At 46.7% G+C, this 27083-nt stretch overlaps 1 protein-coding gene across 3 annotated transcripts in view; it reads left to right on the forward strand.

The window, feature by feature from the left end:
• LOC126540163 (4'-phosphopantetheine phosphatase) overlaps positions 1–22380 on the forward strand; it is a 190969-nt gene extending 168589 nt beyond the window's left edge. For 2 of the 3 annotated variants that reach the window (XM_072286618.1, XM_050186949.3), the window contains 4 exons: positions 2424–2581; positions 10152–10324; positions 14038–14254; positions 21950–22380. In XM_072286618.1, the coding sequence (XP_072142719.1) occupies positions 2424–2581; positions 10152–10324; positions 14038–14254; positions 21950–22006 (605 nt within the window). In that variant the 3' untranslated portion in view covers positions 22007–22380. Of the gene's footprint in view, positions 1–2423; positions 2582–5910; positions 6080–10151; positions 10325–14037; positions 14255–21949 lie in introns of those variants that run through there. The other variant, XR_011892904.1, reaches the window with a different exon arrangement.
• The last annotated feature ends 4703 nt before the right edge of the window (positions 22381–27083 follow it).

Consider the following 27083-nt stretch of genomic DNA (forward strand, 5'->3'; position numbering starts at 1 on the left):
AAACGGGTATAGATAGATAGATAGGTAAACTTTATTAAAAGAATAATAAGAAAAACCGCTAATGGTCGGGGCCCCTAGTCCAAGGCTCCGCTGGCTCTTGCCATCTTCTCAGCTCTCTGTATCAGCTTAAGCTAGTCGTCGAGGGCCGACCTGGACAGCAGTGCCTCCCATTGCTCCCTCGTGGTGTTCGTGTCGAGGTGTTGTATGTTGTGTAGTGTGCACTTCTACATAATATGGTATAGGGTTGGTGTGGACCCACACCATGGTCATTTGTCCCTGTAGGCTGTGGGGTGTATGCGATGTAATATGTGTAGGTTTGTCTAAATGCTTGTCTGGAGCCTACGCCAGGCAGTGGCATCCTCTGGCTTTAGATTTCGATGGGGTGGTGTGTGTGTGCGTGCATGCATGCATGCATGCGTGTAAACCTTTATTGTAATGAGGTCCGGAGGCTTGACTCCTTAAGCCAAGGCGGGCCGCTCCCACATTGGCACTGTCAGGCCACGCCTTTCAGCGACATCATGGGCCCTCTGGACTGCCCTTAGTTGGTCCTGAAACAATGGGCTTTGAATCCTTCTCTCCCACTGTGTCCATTCTTCAATGAGGTTGGGGACAGTCGCGGGACACCCCACCAGCATATGTCTGATTACAATGATGCCATTACAATCGTTGCAGTCCATCTTAATCTCCCTCTCTGGATATCGCAAGCGACGCCCTCTGTGGTAGTTCACGATGCCTGGCTCGGTTATGTACAAATCCTCGAGCTGCTCTGTCGGCCTGCACGTTGCCAGTGTGGCCTGGTATCCAGATGATGGTTTGGATGGTGAAGTCCTCAGGGTCCTCCTTGAGTATTTGGGCTAGGACTTGTGCTGCAGGTCTTCCAATTCTTCCCTGTAGGAAGTTGCGGCAGGCCTGCTGGGAATTCATGAGGATCTTGTTTGCGTGTTGGCCTTCGCAGATGGCTAACGCGATGGCCAGCTATTCGGCTTCCGTGATCGTGCAGGGGCGGGTCGATGCAGCGAAAGTAACGTGGCCTCAGTGGTTGCATACCGAGTATAGACTATATACTAATTGACATTAAGAGAAAAAAATGCTGCTGGGCAGGTCATGTAATGCGCAGATTACATAACCGTTGAGCCATTAGGGTGACAGAATGGGTACCAAGAGAAGGGAAGCACAGCAGAGGACGGCAGAAGACTAGGTGGTACGACGAAATTAGGAAATTTGTGGGTGCTAGTTGGAATTGGTTGGTGCAGGACAGGGGTAATTGGAGATTGCAGGGAGAGGCCTTCGTCCTGCAGTGGACATAAAAATAGGCTGCTGCTGCTGCTGCTGCTGCTGCTGCTGATGATGATGATGATGATGAATCAAAACGTGCCGCCATTTCCTGCTGCAAGCAGTGCGATGAGAATGTCACGCTTCGCTTCAGCGGCATCTGGCGTCGCCGACCAGCTTGATTTCATTTCAGTTTCCCGTCGCCATCTTGAAGCGCTATACAATAGGAAAACAATGAAACATCTCGGACCGTTGAAGGCCCACGAGCTCAACACGCATCGGTGTCTCATGCTTCGTGCGCGGCGAATCGCGCAACGCTTCGCATTACTTAGATGTCAACTACATTTGAATCTGTCAACTTATTTAGTTGCTTCAGATTGTACATTTTCTCAGTTAGTACGTCATTTCTCATGTTTTTTTCCAAAACATATGAACGCAGTTCTGCTGTGCTACTACCAGATATTCCCAAGCCCTGTAGTTATGAGGCATGGATTCACCCTGAAGGACACAAGTGACACCGCAAGGCAATGTTGGTTTTACTCCTCTGGTTCATCCATGAGGCACAGCTAAAAGAATACATCTAAAAGCGCCTTGCTCACCTCCAAATATCCCTCCCTCTGTTTCCCCCATACTCCAGCCTTTTTTTTTTCTCCGCATGAATGATGTCCTCCAGCCAAAGTGGAGATGTATTGCAAATGACATATTTCACCACCACCATGCATGCTGCAGCACCACAGTGCCATCTTTCTTTTCTCTGTGGTGTAATCTCAATATAAGTAACTTCAGGGGAAAGCGGAAGACTATTATTCTTAAACATTGTTATCCTGAAAGCCCCCAAAATTGATCATAACTATTACGCTCGGCAAAGTAAACTTCCTGTGCTTGCAACAGGTGTGTTCTTGAATTCATTCATGTCACGGAAGAACAGCACATATGGTTAAGTGACACACATTTACTCAAGGTCTGAAATATATTTCATAATATTGAAATATTCCGTATTGGAGCTATAGGCCCAGCAGTTTTAGGAAAAGATTGTTGATCTAAAAAGTGTGTTATTGGGTTTGTACATAGAATTGAAGTTTGTACTTCAGTGTAGCTGTAAGAAACTCTGTGTTTACAAACATTTAAAATTACGTGGGTCCCTTGTGCAGAGCGACCCTGGCTCCAGGATGACTTGGACGCGTGGGTTGAGCGGCTGGAGAAAGGCCCCGTGCACAAGTGTGCAGCCATCTTTGTCGACAACAGTGGCATGGATGTGCTTCTGGGTGTGCTGCCATTCGCTCGAGAGCTGCTCAGCCGTGGCACCAAGGTGCGAACATCTTCTCTGCACCTCAAGTGTTACATTGTAGTCGTGGCCAGGCTTGTGCAGGGCGCTGTATATTGTTCCTGTCATGGGATGTGCTGCATAGCCTTCACAAAGAACAAGAACTGAGAAAGACATCCGGGCACGGTGAAGGGCTGTGAACTCGCAGATGTTTTCAATCTTCTCACAGTGCATAATGTATGGTCGTGTAAGTACGGCACTGCAAGAAATGGCTGAATGCAAGGTGTTCATTCAGCCATTGAAAAAAATTCAGTACATGTCAATGTTTCGTGTTTCTCAATGACACATGTTCATAGGCATCAGTCATTTCTCCTCTTACCTATAATATCAACCTTTGACCTCTTTTGCTGATATTGTACAGTACACCACAGGAACAATACATCATGCCGACAGTTCCTTCTGTGTAAACCACGAATCTCCAAAAGTGTTTCATGCCATAGAAATGCTTCAAGGGCCTCATGCTATTGATTTGCCTGCATAATGTTCATTATAATTTGAGAGTGGCTGAAAACATTATATCAACGGCATGCCCACTTGGTGACTCCTTCATTTTTGTGAGAGGCTGTGGATATGACAGGATAGTGATGGACTTCTGAGCTCTTTTTTTTTTGCCTCTTGCTGTTTATGACACTGTCTGAAAGAGCAACATACAGCATACTATGTTTAAACAAATTGGGGCACTGGAATGCCAACTGGTGTCAGCCAATCAGGGTCATAGTCATGTGAATGCACATTTTACTATGCTGCATCTCCCTTCAGGTCATAGCATTCTCTGGTCAATTCCCAGCACAGGCCTGGAGTACCGGTGTACGCCCTGTAATTACACATCATAGCCAAACTATATAGGAGCACATTACAGGTATCTAGCATCATATTGTAGAATAAAATAGTTGTCAGCTTATTTGAACGCTGAATTTTGCATAAATTAGAGCAGCATGTATGCATGGCTTCTTTTTGCTAAACTGCTAGTTCATTTAACCCTTTCAGGGTCGATTTTTTTCACCATATGCGACCGCCCAGGATCGATTTTTTTATTGCAGATTCTGATTCTCTGAGGGACCTATTTCAAAAAACATTTACCGTAATTTTTCTAGGGTGACCGTAAAGTGAGAAAAAGTATTTTGCGTTGGTATATATGTACTCTTTATTCATGAATAACAACAATAAAAAAAGGAAATAAACTTAAAATTAAAAATTTGATGCATTGTTATAGTTCAAGGCTTAGAAAATACGCACACGAGAATATTTCGCAAGTCTCAAATGTTCCTGCTCTTACACTAATATTTGCGTCCATAGCCTAATCGAATTGTGTAGGTGAGTGTACCCAAGAAAACCATGTGGTTGTGTGCCCGTCACAAAAGCAAAATGTTTGACAAACTTCCGCTAATCTTCATTTTATCACCAATCAGAGGCAATTAGATATAGCGAATCTCCCCCCCAAAAAACAAAAGGAAGCGCATGCATGGTGGCATCCTTCCTATGCTCACCCCTGTGAGCACTAAACTAGCAAGAAACAGGCGGCCGCCCTTTGAGCGATTAGTAACGAGATAGCCATCACTTTTGTGAGTGCAAGAAGCCGAAACCGCGCCGCCCGCCTGCACGCACGCCAATGCGCGAGCGGTAGTATATAGACGCGCCGGAGCAAACTAGCTCTAAAACAAACCATGCAACAAAAAAAGACAGAGAGGCGCGAGGAAAAAATTATCTGTATTCCCACATAGTGGCAGCACATGCCAGGAAAGAAAAAATAGGAAATTGGCACACGTTTTAAACATACAGATGGCGCCATAAAGATACGGCATCGACCATTTTGGACTTGTTCGCGGCGCTGTATATTTACGTCATTGACCCTGAAAGGGTTAAGCTCAGATATCACTTAAAATAGGAATTTCGTGGTCTCTGCACTTTAATATCATGTTTGAATGCATCAGCTGTCTCATTCATCTAGAATAAATCTGAAATATTTGTAATACGTGGCAACCCCAGACAAAACGAAAGAAAGAAATGTTGATTTTGCAGGAATGGAACAGTGGTACTATCTCATACTGTAACAGTGAAAAACAGTGCAGTTTACCCTAACAGTGCCAGATGGCACCATCAGTCTATCACAGCAAAATCAACATCTTTTGTCTGGCATTGCCACATGCGGCTTGTACCTACTCTGGATGAAACAAGCGAGTAATGCACCAAAATGTGCTATCGGACTACATGCTTTGCAAAATACCATTTCTCTACAGAGAGAGAAATGATAAGGGAAAGGCAGGGAGGTTAACTAGGCCAAGCCCGGTTGGCTACCTTGTACTTGGAAAGTTGGGGACGAAAAGATTAAAAGGAGAGAAGCTTACAGCATGTACTCCACACACATACGTTCAGCCAGTCACTTGCAGCCACACAGGCTGGTAGATCTCAAGAAACACAGCAACGCTTTTGCAGCTTTTTGCATCACAGACACACTGCCAACTTGCGGCAATCTCAAGCACTTCTGCAAAGCACCCCAGACATAAATGTCACCAGTGCACCAGGTTGCCCCCCCCCCCCCCCCCCCCCACTAAGTTGTGTGTTGCAGTGAAGTTGCACTGCTTGTCAGCGGCGTCATATGGAGTAGGGACGAAACTTCAAAAACATTTTCTCGCCTAAAACATTAAATCACTCCAAATTAATGTTGTGAAGTAAATTTGGAAGTGTGTTTCTATGAAACACACAACATTGTATATTAAGGTGGAACACGTCAATGGAGAATGTGCAACTGGAATTGCAACTGGAACTGAAACATAGTTATTGCAACTTCAAGATTGCTTTTCACCCACATTTCCTGGTTATTGCATGCCAAAATGTTTTATTCAATTATTTGTAAACAATACTGCCTAGAATAGTTAACAAAACGACTGCGAATAAATACAAAGTTTTTGTAAAATATCTAAAGATGTCCGAGATTGGCTTTTTGCTCCATTATAAATGGAAGATAACGTTGGTGCTTATAAAAGTGCATAGTAATGCACAATCCTTCTGTATAATTGAGATGAAATTTTCTGCTTTAAACTAAGCTTCCCTTTTCTGGCATTTTTGCTTTTACATCCTGTTTTGTTTTTAAGGGTAGAATTGATATGGTGCTGAAGCAAACAAAAAAAAATTTTTCACGCTAGTTATTTTGGGAATGTATTTCTTTAGACCTAATAAATGCTCGCAATTTCTCGAAAATTAATTGGAGAGGTTACAGCTTCTAGCTGGCGCCACCTTAATAGTCGGTGCAGAATCCTTTGTATGTGCCTGTGGATTAGCCTGCACGCTCTAGACCGTGCCCTGCTGTTTTGCAGGTGAAGATCAAATCATGTGCAGCACATCCCAGGTGAAAATGTTCCAAGTGGGGCCTGCTGGTCTAACTGGATTACCCTATTCCCATCTGCTACCACTCAGCCACCTGCAGGAACCAGCAGAAACCAACTTCTGCCAGTTGGGAATCGGCTAATAAGGGCAGTCTTACTGGTCAGTCATTTTCACCTGGGATGTTCTAGTATCACCATTGCCATGGTGCCACATTCTTCCAGTGGGTGCAGGATCTGGTTTGAAGTCTAGCGGCCGTAGCATGACCCCATCTGCAAGGCGACATTTGAGATGCACACAAGTACCTGCATGACAGGATGCACAGAGCTTTAAGTACACTTGGCACAGATGTTGCTTCACTGCAGGCATTGTGCTTGGTACTAACCTAATAAAGCAGGATAAGCTTGCTGAAATTATCCACAGTGAACAATAAGGTAGTTAAGAAAACATTAATTCATTATAGTGGAAAGCACCAAGTTTAGCCAAGAAAATGGCTCATGCGTAGCCATAACTGTCGCTTCTTTGTCTTTGACTGCAATGGGGACTGCTGATGGAAAGCCAGATACTGGTTCTTTTTGCTACATATTCATGGCATCCTGGAAGGGTGCTTAAGGAAAGTGTGAGGTCTATGACAAGCTATGTCAACAACTGTTACTTCATAGAATGAAAAGGCCAGAAAAAGATTATTCAGGAACCATGGAAGATGGTTGTGAAGGTAAACAGAGCTTTGCTTCTTGTCTTCCGGCTAAATTAGGTTCACGTTGTGTGTCACTCTTTGCAGGTTGATGGTTAACCGTACTGTCTGCATTCAGGGAGCCATCTGCGTATCGCTTTCGTTTTGTGTACATGTACAGTGAAACCTCGTTAAACTGAGTTGGCCGGAGCTCGGAAAAAGTATGTACTAAACGGTAGTGCTGCTTAACCAAAATAGCATGAGATCGCCCACTTACCTGTCAAAAATGAAACACAGAACTCGGAGAGACTGCGATGTAAGGGGAAAAAAACATGCAGTATTTATTCACTTCGTGCGACAAAAGTGTTATTTTTATTTCGTGCCGCGGCGGCCTAACAGCGATGACAGTGACCTCAAACTTACTGAAGCTGCATGCCAGCTTTTCAGCCAGCCCCCTCTTCTCGGCAAACACTGGCATGGCAGATTTCTTGTTGGCGTTACATATTCTCCGTGCACGTGCACGTGCATGGTAGCACTGCAGAAGTCGCAGGGCACCTTTTTCATTGCAGGGTGCTGTTCTTGTCATGACGATTGCATTCATGAGGCTGACCTTACGCGCAGCTTCTGCCACTGTTGGGCCTGAATCGCCCGTGCTGTCGTTTTCCATGTCGTCCTCATCATTGTTGCTAGTCGACGCTTCGACAACAACAGAGGCAACGATGGCAGAAAGTCGAACCTCATAGCCGACATCTCTTCGCAGTCACAGCAGCGCTGCCGAGCAACTTCTTCGTATTCCAAATGCCACACACCGTAGTCAACAGCAGATCCCTGTCGCATGCCAGCGCTGACTTCTTCGTGTCATGTTCGATAGCACAAACAATGTCTAATTTTTCTTCTATGCTGAGCACCCGGCGTCGTTTTTATGTGAGCTTTGGCATGGCGCGAGTCCTCGCTTGCACGACGCCACAACGCTCTCTAGCACGGCACCGAAATGATGTTGATGTTGATGTGGCTTCATGCGCAAATTCACAGGGTGCTTGGAAGCCACCGGTTCGATCTCTGAGGCTTGTTGTTCTGCCGGGCTGCCCGATGGAGATGACGCACCACTGTGTTTGCGCAATGAAAAGTGGAAACACTACGTGTTAACCGACACGTACGCAATAAGCTGGTACTGTTTATGCAGATACAAAACGCATTATGTTCAATGGCCGCTGAGTCAGGGATTTGACTTTACTACTTTTAAAGCAAAACTGCTGTTTAAGCAGGCATGGTTTAACGAGGTTTTACTGTAGTAGTGCACTGCTGGGCTAGAATGCGTGCATAGCCATGATAGTGTTGCACAACATGCAATGCTGGGTGCATCCTTTCTGCTACAACTGAGCACAGTGAGCGACGGCACGAACTATTCGCTTCACAACACCTTGTCCTTACCTGCAACCCCTCTCTCGACATTCTCCTCATCACAGTCGAATCACCGATTACAGCATCAAAACCTTTCGAACTCCACCATGAAGGCTTGACTTTAGAAAGCAGTTTTCTTTCTTTTTGGGAGTTGAGCAGAGTTACAGTTCTGGGAGCCGGGCTTTGCTTCTAATCAGCCTAGAAAGCCACACATGCGCTTGTGTGGTGCCTGAGAGCAACAGAATTGAGGGCCCAACTGTAAACACTCTGAACCTTCCCTGGTACATGGGATTAATCTGAACATCCTGTCTCTTGTTTCTGTCATTCTCTCATTACTGTCCCCTCGTGTAGGATAGCAAACAGGACGAAGATTAGTTACCCTCCATATTTTTGAATGCAAAGCTTTCTTTGCCTCTTCTTTTGACTTTCCCACTGCTGCTGCTGCTGTGGTTGCTGCTGTCCGGCACACCGTGTCAGGAGGGGGGTCAGAGCATGTCTATACATGACAGGGGCAAGTCAGAGAGGAAAGGTGACACGAGAAACTCGTTTTCACCCCACCGCGTCGAATGTGCACAATGCTCTCTGGAGCTCCCTGGCCATCGCCACATTAGCCTTTTCACAGCTGTAATTGTCCGTGACTCCCCTCAGAAGCATTGTAGAAACTGTAGTGCTTCTCTTTCTACTAATGTGCGAGTCCAGAGGGGACGTAGATTGAACTGTAGAGAGGGGAGAATAGAAGAGGCAGTTCCCATACAAGGGGAGGGGGGGGGGGGAGGGAGGTGACATGAGAAGCGAAAGAAACCCTACTACTATACAACAGCGGTTACGGACAAACTGGATAAATTGAAGTTCAAGTTACGGTACGTTGCTGCTATTACTGAAAAATAAACACCATGTAAATATGTCAAGCAGACACATTACGCAGGGCGTGCAGAAGCAGCGCAGCATTAATGAAAGTGCACCACAGGGTCCAGGCGACACTATGGAAGCAGTCGACTGTCAAATCAATACTGTGCCCACCATGGTAGCTTTGCAGCTATGGCATTGCTAGAGGTCACGGATTTGATCCCAACCGCGGCAGCCGCATTTCGACGGGGGCGAAATAGAAAATGCACATGCACTTAGAGTTTGGGACACGTTAAAGAACATCACAGTGTCAAAATTAATCCGGAGCCCGCCACTACAGCGTGTCACATAATCCAATTGTGGTTTTGGCACGTACAGCGCCATAATCCAATTCAAGTTTAATACTTCTGTGACGGTGGGATGTGCCATGCGAGGCAATGACAATCCTCAACCCTCTCAGAGGTTATGAAATATGGCGCACAACACCTCAAGCAAACACCTCTCCCTGTGTGTTCTGTGTGCTATGCAGACAAACAGCAGTGGTGCACGCAAGGTAACATTTAACATCAACTCACCACTTTCATGTTTGGCTAAACGTTGAAGAAACTAAGCTTTAGCCATCAACATCCCCACTAATTATCATCAATCAAAGCATCCAGCACGGAAAGCTTCGCTTACATCGATTCCCACAGTGCGTGGGATCTGCATAATTTTTGTTCTCTCTCTTACTTCAGCATAAGCAACACAGAATTTTATTGGGCGATGGTTTTAGACATGTAGATACAGTGTGGGTGTAGTCGAGCACAATGCAACTTTGAATGTAGGTTTTTGTTTCCCTAATACCAGGCAGAAAATGGTTAATTTAACATAAATACACTAATAAATTATGGATGCTGCTGTATTTCGTGATGGGCAGGAGCCGCCGGTGGTTGCATCGTTCGTACCAAAAGCTGTGGACTCGTAGTTGCACACCATCTAGCCGTGGTGCCCACACGCTGGTCACTCTGCCCAGTGTCACACTGCAGAAGCACGGTGGTCAGAAACGGATGTGGCTTTAGGTGGTGAATTGTGGTCCAAGAAAAATCAAGCACAAGCAAAAGAATGGCGACACACATGAGCACTACAATGCTATATGTTTGTTCATGCTTCATCCTTTTTGCGAAAAAATTCGATGGGGTCAACGCTTACTTGCGAGCCTACTTTTGTGCTTTGATGCTTTTGTCCTGCAGTGGAGATTATTTGGATAGTGGCGGCAATGTTTCTTGTGGGAAGCAAGGGAAGAATGCATGCAGTGACCGCATGCTGGCCTTGCAGGTGCTACTATGCGCCAACACCCGCCCGGCTCTGAATGACGTGACTCATCAGGAGCTGCAGATCCTGGTGCAGAGGGTGGCAGAGAGCGTGTGCCCACGGCTGCGTGAGGCGCTCGTGCAGGGACACCTGCAGGTGCTTGACTCTGGACAGAGCTCACCCTGCCTTGACCTCAGGTGGGATGCCTCCCCCCATAGCGTTTCAGACGTGATATAGGTACTCCTAGGGGACTGCCAGTGGAGGTTACATTCTCTGCAGTCATGTATATACATACGTGGCAGAATTCTATTTTAGTGTTTCAAAGAGCACATTAGATTCTCTATCATTAATGTGCAAAGAAAAAAAAAGTTGAATACATAGACTTGGAAAAGAAAATGAGTCAACTAATAAATGACCATTATAATGAAGAGCACAGAACTGTGTGCAAAATCATTTATTGCACTCATTGTGCAAGTCAAGTTATAAGAGCAACCTGTGCAAGTTGGTAAGGATTCATATTGAAGATATACACAGCAAAACCAGACAACAACATAAGGAAGAGAGATAATATAAGTGTTGTCGAATTATGTGTTTTCCTTATGTCTTTGCTTCCACACTGTTTTCTCCAACGTAAGAGGACTCTGAATTCATAGGCAAAAAATGATGTAATTGATCTCAAAAGTGAGTCAAGTGCATATGGAATGGGGCTAGTTGGCTTTGGATTGTGTGTAAAACTTCACAGCACTTGAAAGGATTACAATAAAGAATTAAATTCAGACACGGCACAATTAACAATTGTTTACTCAAAGGAGTTGCTCAACAGCACAATAAAGGCAAAAAATTAAGGTGACTCGTTGTACAAATAGAAGCGCCAATTTGATTTATTAAAAATCGACTTTCGTTACTTAGACCTTGACGGGACTGATGAAGTTAGTCTAGCAAGTCGAATTATCCGGCGGGTTGAATTAAACAAGGTACAGAAAAAACGCCAAAACACACCGCTGATTTATCGGCAGTATTTGCCCCGTTTCTAAACCGTCACTGAATCAAACGCTATTATGGGTCCAAAGCAGAAAGCTATTCTAAAAATGACATTAGAGTTCCTAAGCAATGTGGAAATTGAACAAGCACTCAATATTTTAGCAGGAAGAAAGTAGCATGCCTCCGATTCCAGTAATAATAAGACAAAGCAAACTTTACCTTCACAGAATGGAAACTTGTTTACTTAATGTCCATCATCATCACTTTCGGGCACTACTTTATCGCTGTCTATTAGGAAGGATAACATGTCGTCCTTCATATGGTCTATAGTACATTTGATAGTCTGCATTTATCACAGGATTCTGCAACAAGCGCAAACAGGATTGTGGCACACACCTAGACTAACCACTTCGCTAGTTTATTCTGCTATGCATACAATTCTCCAGAATGCCAAGAACACATGACACGTCTTGTTTGCGCTAGTTTAGCATGGAAAATAACTTAACATTTAAATGTGCTTTCATAATGAGACTGAAAGCGGTCTGTCATCGTTGTCATGCTATGAAAGAAAACTCATTCTGTCACCATCTTTTGATGGTGATGATGCTGGCTTGGCTGGCTCTGACTACTGAACACCACAAACACGATTTTGATTTCATATTGGACTGCACTGTCCAGGCAATTCAGACAAATCTTCTTGGGGGGAGAAAAAAGGCACGCATTAAAATTGGGCAAATGAGTAAATTGAGCGAACCTTTCTTCAATTGGGCAAATACCGTAATAATTCACTGTGAGCTACTGTTTTCACTTTAAAATCTTCCTGAATCGGGCCAAAAAAAGGCATTTTCAACACGGGGTGATCTGTGTTTGTCGCGTTCACTGTACCCTAAGAGCTGTCAAGACAAACACAGCCGCTATTGGAGTCACCATTGTGGTCACCATAGAGGTCGGGTGTGTGCGTGATCACCAGCCAAGTTCAAATTATCCGGCGAAGGCTCACTTCAGGATCGAAATAACGAAAGTTTTGTCGCATATAAATGTATGAGCGCTGGCCAGGACCTTCAGTCAAGATCGAAATTACTGAGAAATCGACTTAACTGGAGTCAAATTAACAGAAGTCTACTGTACTCTGGAACTCGCCTTAAACCTAGTTTTTGCCACACTGTTGTACCATCGAATCTTGTTAATTCGAACATGCTTAATTTGAACTTCCGATTTATCCAAACTGATGCTGTGGTCCCGTCAAAGTTATGTGTATTCCAAGGGGCGAAAACGCCTGGTAATTTGAACACACAAGCATCTGAGAAAGTTAATTAGAACATACCGCACTCCGACAATGCTCTTAGCAGCTCGCCAAATCATGCGGCAGCGCCTCCAACCAGAAATACTTTGACCCCGCCATAAAGGAAAGGCTTAGAAGAAACCCCTCAACGCCGTGCACGAAAAAAAAAAAAAAAATGTCGCAGAAGTCTCACTTTCTCTCCAATGGCAAGGTCACCATTTCTGCATTGTGCCGTAATGTCCCAGCCACACTAGCAGCAAAAGCGAGCGAGCCGCAAGCGGAGGAGACCAATAAAAGTGACCCCTACAGTGATGTACGTGCAGGAAACTGGTATCATGCAGACCCACTCGACCGCTCTATTCGTACTCGCATCTGGTTCAGCCGGACCGCTTGTTTTGCACTATCGTCTGCTCGTGCCGGCTCTCGCTCGCGCTTGTTTTGATTTGCTTTGTTGGTCTCGTTCACATTTGTTCCTTTAGAATGACGCATCTAAGCCGAGACGTCCCAACAGAAAGGTTGTTGGAGACAGTGTGCCATATCCGATTCTGTACGACAAGACAGACCCGGAATACAAGGACGTGAAGGCGACACCCCGTACCTCATTCTCCTTGTATTGTGAATGCAGCGACACCGGAACAGAAAGGAGCACACCAACATGATTATGATCAGCGACAACAACTTCGCCATTTCAATAAGACGTGACTCACGTTAAGAACGCAGGACGAAGAAGGTAAACACAGTGCCGATCTGTCAGCAGACGAAGAAAAAACGTGAGCATGCAGAAGAAAGCAGCAGCAGGTAGCCAGTGCTGGCCTCGGCAACTCCGCTGCTACGGTGGCAGTAGGTGGCAGAGGTAATTAGCGCCATCCATCAGGCTGGCGGGAAAGCAAATCCGCTTCCCTCCCACCCTTTCACACAACTACGCTCCCCTTTCCCTCCCTTTCAGCTCCCTTATAACTTTCTCATCTTCAACAGTCTCCACACACGTCCACCTCCGCATTGGCACCGCCGGCCCCGCAAGCCCAGCGCTAGCTTAGCCTGCTCCTTGAAGTTTCGTTTTCTGCCATTATCGGGGAAGCGAGCGTTGGCCGGTGTGGGCAGTTTCGTGGTCCTCGCTCGCTGTGTGCTTGCGCGCCACGATATTTCACGACTTGCACCATTCGTGCATCATGCTATGGTGCACGAATATCTCAAGAACAAGTCCTTCTTTTAATTAGAATTTCTTTTAATACGAACAAATTTTCAGGCCCCTTCGAGTTGCATCATGAATTATATAACAAAATTGTCCATTTTTCTCTCTTCACCTTAAATCACTTTATATGTGTGGGACAAGCAAATCATAAAAGGTATTTTTTTGATAATCAGTGAGCTTGTGGGCAAAGTTGAGAATAAAGTTGTGGCTGACATCTAGATTTCTCTGGTAAAATAAAGCAGAAGCAATGTATTAAAATGCTCTTGCATCGAGTGCCTGCTTGGAGTATATATTCAGGGGGGTAATAGAAGCATTTTAGAAGCGTAATCCACCAGCATAGCTCGTTTTGACATTTTCCTTCAATGTCCCCTTGAGCAGAATGCCCTCAAACAAATGCGAAAGTAGAGAGGCCTGACCGGAAGGGCTGTTGTGCCGTTTTCACCACGCATGAACAGCCGCATCAACGTGGAGGTGGCCATGCGCATGCGTGAGCTTGGCACAGACTTGGTGGTGTTGGAAGGCATGGGCCGTGCGGTGCACACCAACCTGGAGGCGCGCTTCTGCTGCGAAGCCATCAAGGCGGCCGTCATAAAGAACCACTGGCTGGCACAGCGCCTGGGTGGTGCCATGTTTTCCGTCATCTTTCGCTACGAGACACCAGAGTCACACCAGGTGGGCAGCTGCTCTCTTCCCTTTCTTTCTGTTCTTTTTTCTGATGATGAGGCTGATACTTGGAAGACGCTAAGAACTGGCAAATGAGCGTTGGAATGCGAAATGATAGGTGTGGCCTTCAGAGAGAGACGGCCGTACGGATTAGAGAGAAAACACAGGTAAATGATGATATTTTAGTTGAGATTAAGAGGAGAAGAGTGGTTTTGGGCAGGTCAGGTAATGCATAGAGCGCATAACACCAGATGCACTCATCATTTGCTTAGGTGCTAAAGCCGAACCTAATAAGAAAGTTATACAATTACCAGCACTGCAGCTTTGCCAAGATTGCTCCAGTACTATGTACTACTCATTTATTACCAAATTAGTCATAGTCAAATTTTGTTGCAGTTGGCTTTTAAAACATTCTGAGTTCTGTGTTAATGACACTTCTGTATTATAAGATTCGCATATGCAATAGAACCTTGTTGATAAGCTTATGAAAAAAAATTGTGAGAAAAAATGTACTAACTGGGAAAACGTACCGTCTGAAGTCACTAAAAAATTTGGCAAGCTGAACTGCAGTTTACATCTACATTATACGTTGCATGGCACGCATTATTGCAGCTCGAAATGCCCATGCATGCCAAGCTGGTGGGGCTAGATCAGCCTGGGACAAGCATGGTTTTTTGCGGTGTCGCCAAGCTTACATTTGCAATCCTCAAATTTGGCCCGAGTCAGAAGCCTCTTCGAGCTAGGCAGGCTGGTTGGAAGTTTTGACGTGCCCACATGGTGCGAATCGCTGCGGCGCCAAACGCCGACATATGTCGAGCTAGTGGGTATGAGCGGCCCGATGTGCACGTTGTCATTCTCCTACTGTGTATTGTTTTAATACGGTGACAGGAAACAGAAAGGAAATTGAGCTAGTGGGCAACGCCGGAACACGATGCCACCAGTATGAAACATGACACTCCCTTTGTGCTGCCCACAGCAGGGAACAGTGGCGCTCATCCAATGGCACTACACCGTGCATGCTGCTACACAGATAGATGAAGATGCTTATCACAGTCGGGTTGGTGGCGATAGCTGTGAATGCGCCGTGCAATGACCTGCAAGGGAATTTGCTGGTACCAGAATAAGAAACTTGGTGCAAACCAGCGTGTTAAATTGACATGGACAGGCGAGTACTATGAAGAAGCTGCTGTGGTGGGCAGCTACTGTTCTTGATTGTGCAAGTCCTGTGCCTTTTCTTGTTTGCATGGAATCTAGCAGCCGGAAGACATATCCTGTGATTGCAGTTTGCCAATGTATTGAACGTTGGTGTTGAAAGACAGTGTTTTCCAGGAATGTATAAATCAGTAAAAAAGAAGTGTAGCTGTATTGGGTCAGTTTTTGTGTATCGTTTCTGAACATTGGCAAGGTGAAATCGTAGGGAAATGGGATCATATTGTCACGTGGTCGTGACGTCAAAGAACACAGCAATACTGTTAAAGGCAAAACTAGATTTTTATTGGGCGAACCTGTGCCCACAAAACAGGCTACACTTATAGCACAACGAGAGCGGCGAACACAGTCGGCGATCGTCGAAAATCTGATCAACGGGTCAAGCGCGTCGGCTTTTATACATCAATCGTCGAATGTTCCAGACTAATCGCTGGGACCCGCGTGTCTTCCACAAAGTTCTACACCATTCGCGTCACTTGATGAAATCAGATAACACAAGGTTTGGCGACAACAGACAGCCCGGATAGAAGCATCGATAAGTTTCCAGAAACTTCTGATACATGTAGGCTCGTCCCGCGCTGCGCGATAACATTTGTTAGGCGACGAAACGTGGTCGCCCGATAAAGATAAGTACACGTGTCAATACCCCCCTCTTAAAAAGCATCGACCCGATGCTGCAAACAAACGAAAGGAATAAAGAAAAGCACTCGTTGCAAAGAAAACAACAAAATAAGGAAGTTCGTCAGCGTCCATAAAAGGGTTTAAGGCGCACCACGTGGACCACTTCAGATGGTGCGCGGCGCCACTGTGAATGCGAAATGCCGTCTGGCACGACCTCATAGTCCAGTGCACCAATACGTCGGATGACCTTGTAGGGTCCGAAATAGCGTCGCAGTAGTTTCTCACTGAGTCCTCGTCGGCGTATCGGGGTCCATACCCAAACACGGTCGTCGGGCTGGTACTCGATGAAGCGTCGTCGGAGGTTGTAGTGTCGGCTGTCGGTCCTCTGTTGGTTCTTGATCCGCAGGCGGGCGAGCTGTCGGGCTTCTTCGGCGCGCTGGAGATAGGTAGCGACGTCAAGATTCTCCTCGCCAGAGACGTGCGGCAGCATGGCGTCGAGCGTCGTCGTCAGGTTCCTGCCGTAGACCAGCTTGAACGGCGTGATCTGTGTTGTTTCTTGCACCGCCGTATTGTAAGCGAATGTTACGTACGGCAGGACGGCATCCCAGGTCTTGTGTTCGACGTCGACCTACATCACTAGCATGTCGGCGAGGGTCTTATTCAGCCGCTCCGTAAGACCATTCGTCTGTGGGTGGTAGGCCATTGTCCTCCTGTGCCTTGTCTGACTGTATTGCAGAATGGCTTGGGTGAGTTCCGCTGTAAAGGCCATTCCTCTATCAGTGATGAGGACTTCTGGGGTGCCATGTCGCAGCAGGATGTTTTCGACAAAGAATTTTGGCACTTCGGCTGCGCTACCTTTCGGCAGTGCTTTAGTTTCAGCGAAGCGGGTGAGGTAGTTCGTCGCTACGACGATCCACTTATTTCCGGTTGTTGACGTCGGAAAGGGTCCCAGCAAGTCCATCCCGATCTGCTGGAATGGTCGGCAAGGAGGCTCGATTGGCTGTAGCAATCCGGCTGGCCTTGTCAGCGGTGTCTTGCGTCGCTGACACTCTCGGCATGTTCTGACATAACGGGCGACGTCGGCGGTCAGGCGCGGCCAATAATACTGTTCTGGTGAAGGGAACGAAGAAGTTGGATTGGACTAGACGAAGACGAAGTCTGGCAGTTGCCTGAACGCCATATATGCCAGTTGTAAATATACGTTATTTTACACTCGTGGGCCTGCTTTCTTCCTGCAACAATACTTTTCTTGTATCCTCGATAGTGTCCGGGAAAATCCGAGGTGTTCAGCGGTCAGATCGTCATGTAGGGCGTGCAATACTTCTGGACGAAGTCCTGACGGGACAACAAGAAGGTAGTTGGCGCGGACTGGTGAGAAGTTCTTCTTCACGAGTAGATTGTTTTGAAGCGTGAAGGAAGATAATCCGCACTTAAATGCCCTGGGGACAACGTCGGCGTGCCTTTCCAAATATTCGACGAGGCCTTTTAGCTCCGGGTCTGCCCGTTGCTGTTCAGCGAAGTCTTCCGCGCTTATCATTCCAAGGAAGGTGTCGTCATTCTCGTCATCTTTTGGCGGCGGGTCAATGGGGGCGCGTGATAGGCAGTCAGCATCGGTTACAGTGATGTCGTATTCTTGTAGTCTGAGGCTCCACCGCGCCAGTCGTCCTGAAGGATCCTTTATATTCGCTAGCCAACACAACGCGTGATGGTCACTGACGACTTTGAATGGTCTGCCATAAAGATAAGGGTGAAATTTAGCTGTAGCCCAAACGATGGCAAGGCATTCCTTTTCGGTCGTAGAATAGTTGCCTTCCGCTTTTGACAGCGACCGGCTAGTGTAAGCTATCACCTGTTCGACTCTGTTTCTCCTCTGGACTAGAACGGCACCGAGGCCTAGGCTACTGGCGTCAGTATGGATTTCTGTATCGGCGTAGTCGTCGAAGTGTGCAAGTACCGGCGGCGACTGCATGCGTCGTTTGAGTTCTTCAAATGCGTCGGCCTGCAGCGTTTCCCACTTGAACTCAACATCACATTTAGTTAGACGTGTCAACGGCTCAGCGATGTGTGAAAAGTCCTTGACGAAGCGCCTGTAGTAGGCACACATGCCAAGGAATCTACGTACTGCCTTCTTGTCGATGGGTTGCGGGAACTGTGCGATGGCAGCTCTCTTTTGCAGGTCTGGACGGACACCAGATTTGCTGATTACGTGGCCTAGGAACAGAAGCTCATCGTAAGCGAAGCGGCATTTTTGCGGCTTCAGAGTAAGCCCTGATGACTTGATGGCCTCTAGTACTGTCGCAAGCTGCCTGAGGTGATCGTTGAAATTTCCGGCGAAGACGACGACGTCATCCAAGTAAACGAGACAGGTCTGTCACTTCAATCCTGATAAAACCGTGTCCATCCTGCGCTGGAACGTTGCAGGCGCCGAGCACAGTCCAAATGGCATAACCTTGAACTCGTAGAGGCCGTCTGGGGTGATGAAGGCCGTCTTTTCGCGATCTCTTTCGTCGACTTCTATTTGCCAATAGCCAGACTTGAGGTCCATCGACAAGAAGTATTTAGCGTTGCAGAGCCGATCCAATGCGTCGTGTATTCGTGGGAGGGGGTATACGTCCTTCTTCGTGATCTTGTTCAGACAATGATAATCGACGCAGAAACGTAGGGTTCCGTCCTTTTTCTTCGCCAAGACTACAGGAGATGCCCACAGGCTTTTGGACGGCTGGATGATGTCGTCGCGCAGCATTTCGTCTACTTGGTGCCTTATAGCCTCATGTTCTCGCGTAGAAACTCGATAAGGGCTCTGGTGGAGTGGTCGAGCACACTCTTCGGTTATTATGCGACGCTTTGCGACTGACGTTTGTCGAATCCGTGATGACGTCGAAAAGCACTCTTTGTACCGTCGAAGTAAGCTTCTCAGCTGTTGTTGCTTAATCATGGGGAGACTTGGATTTATGTCAAAGTCTGGTTCGGGAACTACGGTCGTCGGGGTACATGCGGCAGAATCCAAGAGGACAAACGCATTGCTGGTTTTCAGAATTTCCTCGATGTATGCGATCGTCGTGCCCTTGTTGGAACTCCTGGCTGAAATTTGTCAGCAACACTTTCGTGTTTCCTCCGTGCAGTCGAGCGATTCCTCTAGCGACGCAAATTTCACGGCCGAGCAGTAGATGTTGGTCGCCTTCGATGACGCCTTTACGTCGGAGGGTATTTCGGTGCCGACCGAAATAACAATGCTCGAGCGAGGCGGGATGCTTACTTGATCTTCGAGCACACTCAAGGCGTGGCGACTACGACAGCTCTCCGGCGGTATCGCTTGATCTTCCGACAGCGTTATCGATTTTGACTTCAGGTCTATGATTGCACCGTGTTGGTTCAGGAAGTCCATGCCGAGAATGACGTCTCCTGAACGTTGTTGGAGGATAAGGAAGGTGGCAGGGTAAGTCCGGTCATGAACGGTTATTCTTGCCGTGCAGGTTCCAGTCGGCGTAATGAGGTGTCCTCCAGCGGTTTGAACTTAAGGGCCTTCCCATGCAGTTTTAACTTTCTTCAACTGGGAGGCGATGTGTCCACTCATTACGGAGTAATCGGCCCCTGTGTCTACTAAGGCGGTAACTGCGTGGCCATCGAGAAGCACGTCGAGGTCGGTGGTTCTTTGTCTGCCATTGCAGTTAGGTCTTGGCGTCGGATCATGGCTGCGTTGTGTTGAACTGAAGCTGGAACGTCGCGTCTTCAGGTCGTCTTTCGTCGTCGTATTCTTTGCTTCCAGACTCCGTCGGGACGGCGGCGTGTCGTTATGTCGTCGAAATAGTTTCTTCGGCGTCTTCGTCGGCGGCGGAGGATCTTCGTCAGTTCGACGAACAGCAACCGCACCTCCATCGGTTGCTGCTTTTAGTTTTCCGGATATGGGCTCGCTGACCGGCCCCAGGCTGGGCCAGTGTATGGTCGGCGCTGCGGCGACAGGTAGCGGCCTGGTAATGGCGAACGCGATGGTCGTCAAGAGCTCCACTGAGTAGTGGCGAGGTAGTCGGCAATATCGCGAGGGCGTTCACCGTGCTGCGGGCGCGGAGCGTTGACGGCGAAACCTCGCAGTCCCATCTCCTGGTATGGGCATCGTCGGTAGACATGACCCGGTTCTCCGCAGCGGTAGCAGAGCGGGCGGTGATCAGGAGCACGCCGAACGTCTGTCTTCCTCGGGTAGCTGCGCTGGGCGATGGGTGGGCGTGCTGGCGGCGGCGGTGGTGGTCGACGGAATTGCTGTGTTACGGGGCCCTGGCGCGGTCGTGGAGGGGGACCTTGGCGGCGGGCGATGGCGGCGTAGGTCATCGCTTGCGGCTGAGGCTGCGGCGATTCAGGGGCTACTCCGAGTTGTTGGAGTTGCTCACCTACGGTGTCGGCAATCGAAGCCACTTAAGGCTGTGATGATGGGAACAGCTTCTGTAGCTCTTCCCGCACGACCGCTCGGATAGTCTCGCGTAGGTCGTCGGTGGCCAGTGACTGAACTCCGGTGTAGTTTGTCGAGTTCGTGCGGCAGTCGAATTGCCGGTTTCGCATTTCGAGTGTCTTCTCGATGCTGGTGGCCTCGCGAAGAAACTCGTCGACGGTCTTCGGTGGGCTTCGCACCCTTCCGGCAAAAAGTTCCTCCTTCACACCACACATGAGTAGGCGGACTTTCTTCTCCTCGGGCATTTCTGGGTCAGCGTGGCGGAAGAGACGGCTCATTTCCTCCGTGAAGATCGCGGTTGTCTCATTAGGTAGCTGCACCCGGGTTTCTAATAGCGCTTGGGGTCGTTCTCGGCGTACGATGCTTGCGAATGTCTGCAGGAAGCCGCTTCGGAACAGCTCCCAGGTCGTTAAAGTGGCTTCTCGGTTCTCGAACCACGTCCTGGCCGCGTCCTCCAATGCGAAGAAGACATGTTGCAGTTTGTCGTCGCTGTTCCAGTTGTTAAATGTAGCGACTCTCTCATACGTCTCAAGCCAGCTTTCCGGGTGCTCGAACGTTGAACCGCGGAACGTCGGGGGCTCCCTGGGCTGCTGCAGCACGACGGGGGACGCTGGGGCTACCATTGGGGTGGACTTGGTGACGATCTTCCTGGTCGTCTCAGGCAAAAGCCCGTGCTCCGGGGGCAGTCCTTGCAGCCTGCGGCTACTTCGCTGGTTTTTGGCGACGTTGGTGTTGTCTTCCGCGTGCGAGCTTGGGTCACGGCTTTGTGGGGGCGTCTGGTACATGAACGCAAAGCACCTCCACCAGATGTCACGTGGTCGTGACGTCAAAGAACACAGTAGCAATACTGTGAAAGGCAAAACTAGATTTTTATTGGGCGAACCTGTGCCCACAAAAGAGGCTACACTTATAGCACAACGAGAGCGGCGAACACAGTCGGCGACCGTCGAAAATCTGATCAACGGGTCAAGCGTGTCGGCTTTTATACATCAATCGTCGAATGTTCCAGACTAATCGCTGAGACCCGCGTGTCTTCCACAAAGTTCTACACCATTCGCGTCACTTGATGAAATCAGATAACACAAGGTTCGGCGACAACAGACAGCCCGGATAGAAGCATCGATAACTTTCCAGAAACTTTGGATGCATGTAGGCTCGTCCCGCGCTGTGCGATAACATCTGTTAGGTGGCGAAACGTGGTCGCCTGATAAAGATAAGTACACATGTCAATATCAACTGTAAATTTTTTGCACTTGGTAATACACGTGTGTACACTTAAATTATATTTCTTTGCTAGTCAATCATTTCTGCATGTCATCTGCTTGTTTTCTCATAGAAAACTGCAGTTTTTCTTTTGCTACTCAAGTATATACAGGGCAGTCTTAAACGTGTATGAATTGTGTACTCATACACATTCCTTTCTTGTCTTTTAGGAATCTGCTGAGAGCACAACCTCGACCAGCACTTCTACCATGGTCTCACCTCAATGACTACAAAGTCCAGGTCTCAATGCTGGGATGACCTGAAACTGAGCCGCCTTGGAGAGTGAAGTGTGTTTCGTTTCATTTGCACTGTCTCTGATTTTTTTTCTCTCCCTATCCTAGGACAACCAAGCAGAACAGCAAAAATGTGAAAAATGTGTGCTCACTGGACTTTCCATGGTGTGCAGCTGTGCGCGCCTTTCTGTAGCCCAGTTTGCGTACAACTCAGATCTTGTATATAAGCCATGTACAGAAACTGGACATTTGTTTGTACATAGAGACTAGACAAAGGATGTTGCCTCTAGCTGGCTGATCTATTATGTAAAAGCTTTTAATGCAAGGGCACCCATTACACTCTTCAAATAAAGCTTGAAGAAACTGGAGTTTGTGCTGATGAGGTTCCTAGTGTATGTTGTTGCTTGTGCAATGACATGTTCTTTTACTAAATATTATCCTATAGGAAACACTTTTTTAACCGATTCGCATCTGCACAGCACATCTGTAAAGTAAGCCTTCCACACAGTGCACTCTGTATATAGAGAGTAATGTGTGTGGCATGAGAGAGTACAAGCAGAATGAGAATTTTTGCTCTTGTAACTACATGACGAAAGCAGTGATCATGCTTTTATTTGCACTGCGGAGCACTTTTGCCCAAGTTTAAGAACTGTTGCAGACATTTGGATGACTGAACAAATTTTTTAATGGGAAAAACTTCCCCTGCTGGGGGAAGAGAAAAGTAACTTGTGCAGTACTATTGCATCCTAAAACAGCCAAAGGCTGAACTTAGCAAGTTTCGGGAACTTTACAGCGCCAAAATGACTAAAACACTAGAAAATACTTTGAAATCTGTGATGTCAAACTGACATGCGGGCACAGGTATTTGGCCATGAAGTTCAAGAAACTTGGGAGCTTCATTTTCTTCTCTAAAAATGACCCTGCTACTGTGAAATTGGTGAGAATTAAGTTTTGAAAGAACACTTTATTAGTCTAAATTGATTTCTCTTTACTGTCCCTTTACTTTACTGAAGGTATTTCTTGATGCTTTGCTATCAGACAGTAATACGGACTGCAAAACGATTGTGACGATTGTGTACAAACGTGCCGAGTCGTTATGGTAGATCCTTGTGATCATTAAAGGGACACTAAAGGCAAATACCAACTCGACGTAGACTGTTTAAATATTATTCCATAAACCTCACAACGCTTGTTTCGTGCCAAGGAAATACTTAGTTTACGAGAAACTTTTGTCTGAAGGGTCCTACGTCTATCGTAATTCGTCTCCCACCACCCAACAGGGAGTGGTGACATTGCATACGCCATCACTATGCTATGCAGCCGTCGGTGAGTTAAACTGCGCCCGACAGACAAGCAGTGTGGTGTCTTGCACAAAGCACAAGCACCTGGCCATGGAGAAACTGAGTCACGATAGAGCGGTGGATTCGTCGCTGCAGCTGATTTTGGTCAAGTGGCATGGACCGTTCGGGCACCTTGCAACATTACATGGAAGTGTAATTCTCTGCTACTTGCAGTTTGTGCGTGTTTCATGAGTCAGCAAAACCAGCGCAGCACTACGCGATAACGAAACTACTGAAATGCAAAAATTCAGGCGACGTAGAGTCGAGCGAAAATGAAACCTTTCGACTGCCTGCATTGTTGTCAAGGGTAATGTCAACCAGTTTTTTTTTAAAATAAGATAGAACTGGACAAGTAGCATTTCCTTCCATCCAACAATGCAATTCAATGATGTTCTTACAACGACTTGTTGAGTACAAGTGACAAAATTTGATGCAGGAGTGCCTTCATCATTGGGCAAGTACTTTAATGTCCCAGGGGAGTCTCTAATCGTGTCCAGCTGCATTTACCTCAATTTCTGGATTACTAAGGATCTGTTCGGAATAATATTGATGCCTTAGAGATCCTCGAGCACTAATCTATCACTTTAACTCGACTTAATATTGCCTTTAGTCTCCCTTTAACAGGCAGATTTAAGCGCTCCAAGCAAAGCGTGTCACTTATGTTTCAAAAATGCACATTGCTACCAATCACAGTGGCGCCACTCCCCTGCGGTTTAAGCCGCCCCTTCCCACGCTATGTAGCATGGGCGAGTGATTTCATTCGGGCGAGCAATCCAATTGGCTACCCATGTTATGTCATTAGCAATGCTTGAAACATGCTGCTGCTTTAAGCTTATCTTTAGTAGCATACCCATGCATAGCAATTTGTATACCGTTGAAAATAAGTACACAAATGCAATAAATGTAGACGTTTATACAAACCAATTGCCCACTTCTGTATGAGAATTGTCTGCTGCAGCTCTGGCAATGGCAGCCGATGGGATGCAGAGGGGTTCTTGCATGGAAATAGGAGCAGCGATATCTCCTTTGGCGGCAAGAACATGAATGGTACCAGCGCTGTATTGTGCTGATCTTGCACTGCAGGTGTGTGCAGGGAGTAAAGTACAGCGACCGCACGCTGTAGAGGATGCAAGTGCTGCACGTCAATGTTAACACTAACCTCCTTGGCAAGCACAGTGATCAGTCACAGCTTCAAAAAGAAAGGCGCCTTTTGATGTAGCTGCAGGTTCCGCTTATGTAAGAGCACCAAGTTGTGTATATAATTTGCCCAGAGTGATGGTAGAAAAGTATCCTAACAAGCTGAGATCCAGAAAGAAGGCATTACGAAGGCAATTAAACATGCCTTATGTGTCAAAACATCTGTTAGAAAGCTGCCATTTGCAGTTACAGTTTGGTGCAGAGAGTGTGGGTTTGGTTCCTCTTGCCAATGTACTTTATTTTTTCCATAATTTTAAAAGCTACGCTTTTCTTTGCAAACCTCACTGGGTTTCGTGATTGTGGCTACGGCCTGGCCGAATAGGCCCACCAATCACAGCGGAGTACACATCCCGCTGGGTTTCTTGCACTACCTTCAGATGGCACACTATCTGCAGTGTCATGAGCCCTCTGAATGAAACTAAAAGGTAGCGACATACTTTTATGTTGCCACTGCAGCTTCTGCAAGGAGCAGAAGAGGAGGTCTGCATTACCCAAGCGGTTGAGCGCTGTCACGTATTTTTCGCGCCCTTTTTTCTATTTTTATTCTTTTCCGCGTCTCGACACACTCGCCAAAATGACAGTTGGCTCTTGAGTTGCTGCAGCGAGGCAGTCACAAGGGATTTGGCATATTTTGGCTAAGTTTAGTGGCTACCCGCATCACTTTAACTTGACTTAATATTTCCTTTAGTGTCCCTTTAACAGACAGACAGACAGCTGCAAAAGTGTATAAACAGAGCTTTCTTTCTTTGTTCACGGGGCATCGAGCTCAAGCATGGGCAAGCTTATGCACGTATGCTATTCTCGGTGCTTGTTTAAATTTTTTTCCTGATTGCGTTATTTCCAACAAGTGTATGAAGCTACGGAGTGCGTAGGCTGTGTGCTGTCATATATTGTGCTAAAGATGTGACGCGCATGATTATTGTACTACTGAAAGTGCATAGCTTTGTCAGACCATGTTTTTTGTTAATGCGTTTCGCAACAGGGAGAACCAATTAGCGCATTTTACACTCGCATTGCAGCGCAAAAGGCCAGCATTTGTAAGGTGTTCATCGATAGAAACCATTTCTATGTGTATCTTTCATCCTTGCAAACGCTTTGTTTACAAATGAAGTTCAGTTTCCACTGTGATGTTTGTGCTCGAGAGCCAGAAGAACCAGTTTGTCATAAAGCGTAGGGCCACTTTCACTGCATGCAGATATGAGTGTCATGATGAAACAATGAGAATAGTTGGGATGCTCAGTGTTGATTGCGCACATTTCTACATGACGCTCGCATTGTTCAAGTGAATGTGTCACGCCCCTCACGTTGGATCATCGCAGTGCTAACATGATTAAATTATGAAGCTGCACAAGCTTGACACGTGGAAGCCAATTGGGTACACCCAGTACGCAGTTTTGAGAAACGCAAACACATCGAGGTGTTGAATCAGTAAGTGCTACATAGTTGCTACACACACGTAAACGCATTGCCTTTTGCGTGTACCGGCGAAACCTTGACTTCATCGCAGCCCTTTCACATCAGGCAAGTGTCTTTTGATAACTCAATCAAGAATCTGATCAATGCAATAGAAACAACCTGCGAAGCAGCTTGATAAGTGCAAGATGCGACAGTGTTTTTGTCTGCAGGTAGACTGCTCGTGTATGACATAACACTCAAATAAAGCTCTGGCAGGTATAGGAACATCGTGTATAGTATTACGTATACATTATTAGTGACATGAAGAGCTCAGATTTTTTTGCTCGTACTTTACACTAAAAGGAATTTGTCCAGGAAACTAGCCTAAAGAAAGGCTTTAACTGGAAGCAGGCAGCCAAGCCGAAGCGACAAAACAAGTGCACAGTTACTCTACCAAAAAAGCAAAAAAATTATCTGCTTCTGCCAGTTTCACAGCATTCCGTTATCACTCCTAGCACAGCACACACTAAAGCCTAAAATACGGTAAAAATCCATGCGCAAACACCCAACAATAATGTTTAGTGTGTTAACTTGCATAACTCTATGGGCGAAGCTGCACACCCCAAAGCGAACGCGCAAACTGTGAGGGCAAGCGATGAGGGAAAGCGCAAGCAGAGAGGCCGGGCGAGGAGGAACATCGCTACCTTTAGTTTTATATTCAGGGGGTTTATGGCACCGGCTATGCTGCGGAAAGAAAAAAAAAAAACAAAGCTTGCCTTCGCGCATCCGCGGCTACACAGTAATGAAGTAAATGCTGCTTGCAGATAGAATGGATTCGAATCGTGCTATGCACATATGCCCATGCTGCCTCTGAAACTATGATGCGTTCAAGGTGTCTGTCATTCTAGCTAGTAGTCAGAAACTCCACTTAACAAAAGGCTCAGTATAGTGTATGTGTGTGCGCGTATGTGTATGTGCGTGCGTGCATGTATTTGTGTTTTGGCTCTTTATGCACTCACACATAGCTTCGCTGAATATTGATTCGAACTTGTTGGATCTGCTGCATTTACTTATTTGTTTTTGAATTCTAGAGTAGAGGAAACATTACAAATTGCCCATTTTACCACATTCACAAATTA

This window comes from Dermacentor andersoni, chromosome 2 (assembly GCF_023375885.2).
Source record: "Dermacentor andersoni chromosome 2, qqDerAnde1_hic_scaffold, whole genome shotgun sequence".
NCBI classification, from domain to species: domain Eukaryota; kingdom Metazoa; phylum Arthropoda; class Arachnida; order Ixodida; family Ixodidae; genus Dermacentor; species Dermacentor andersoni.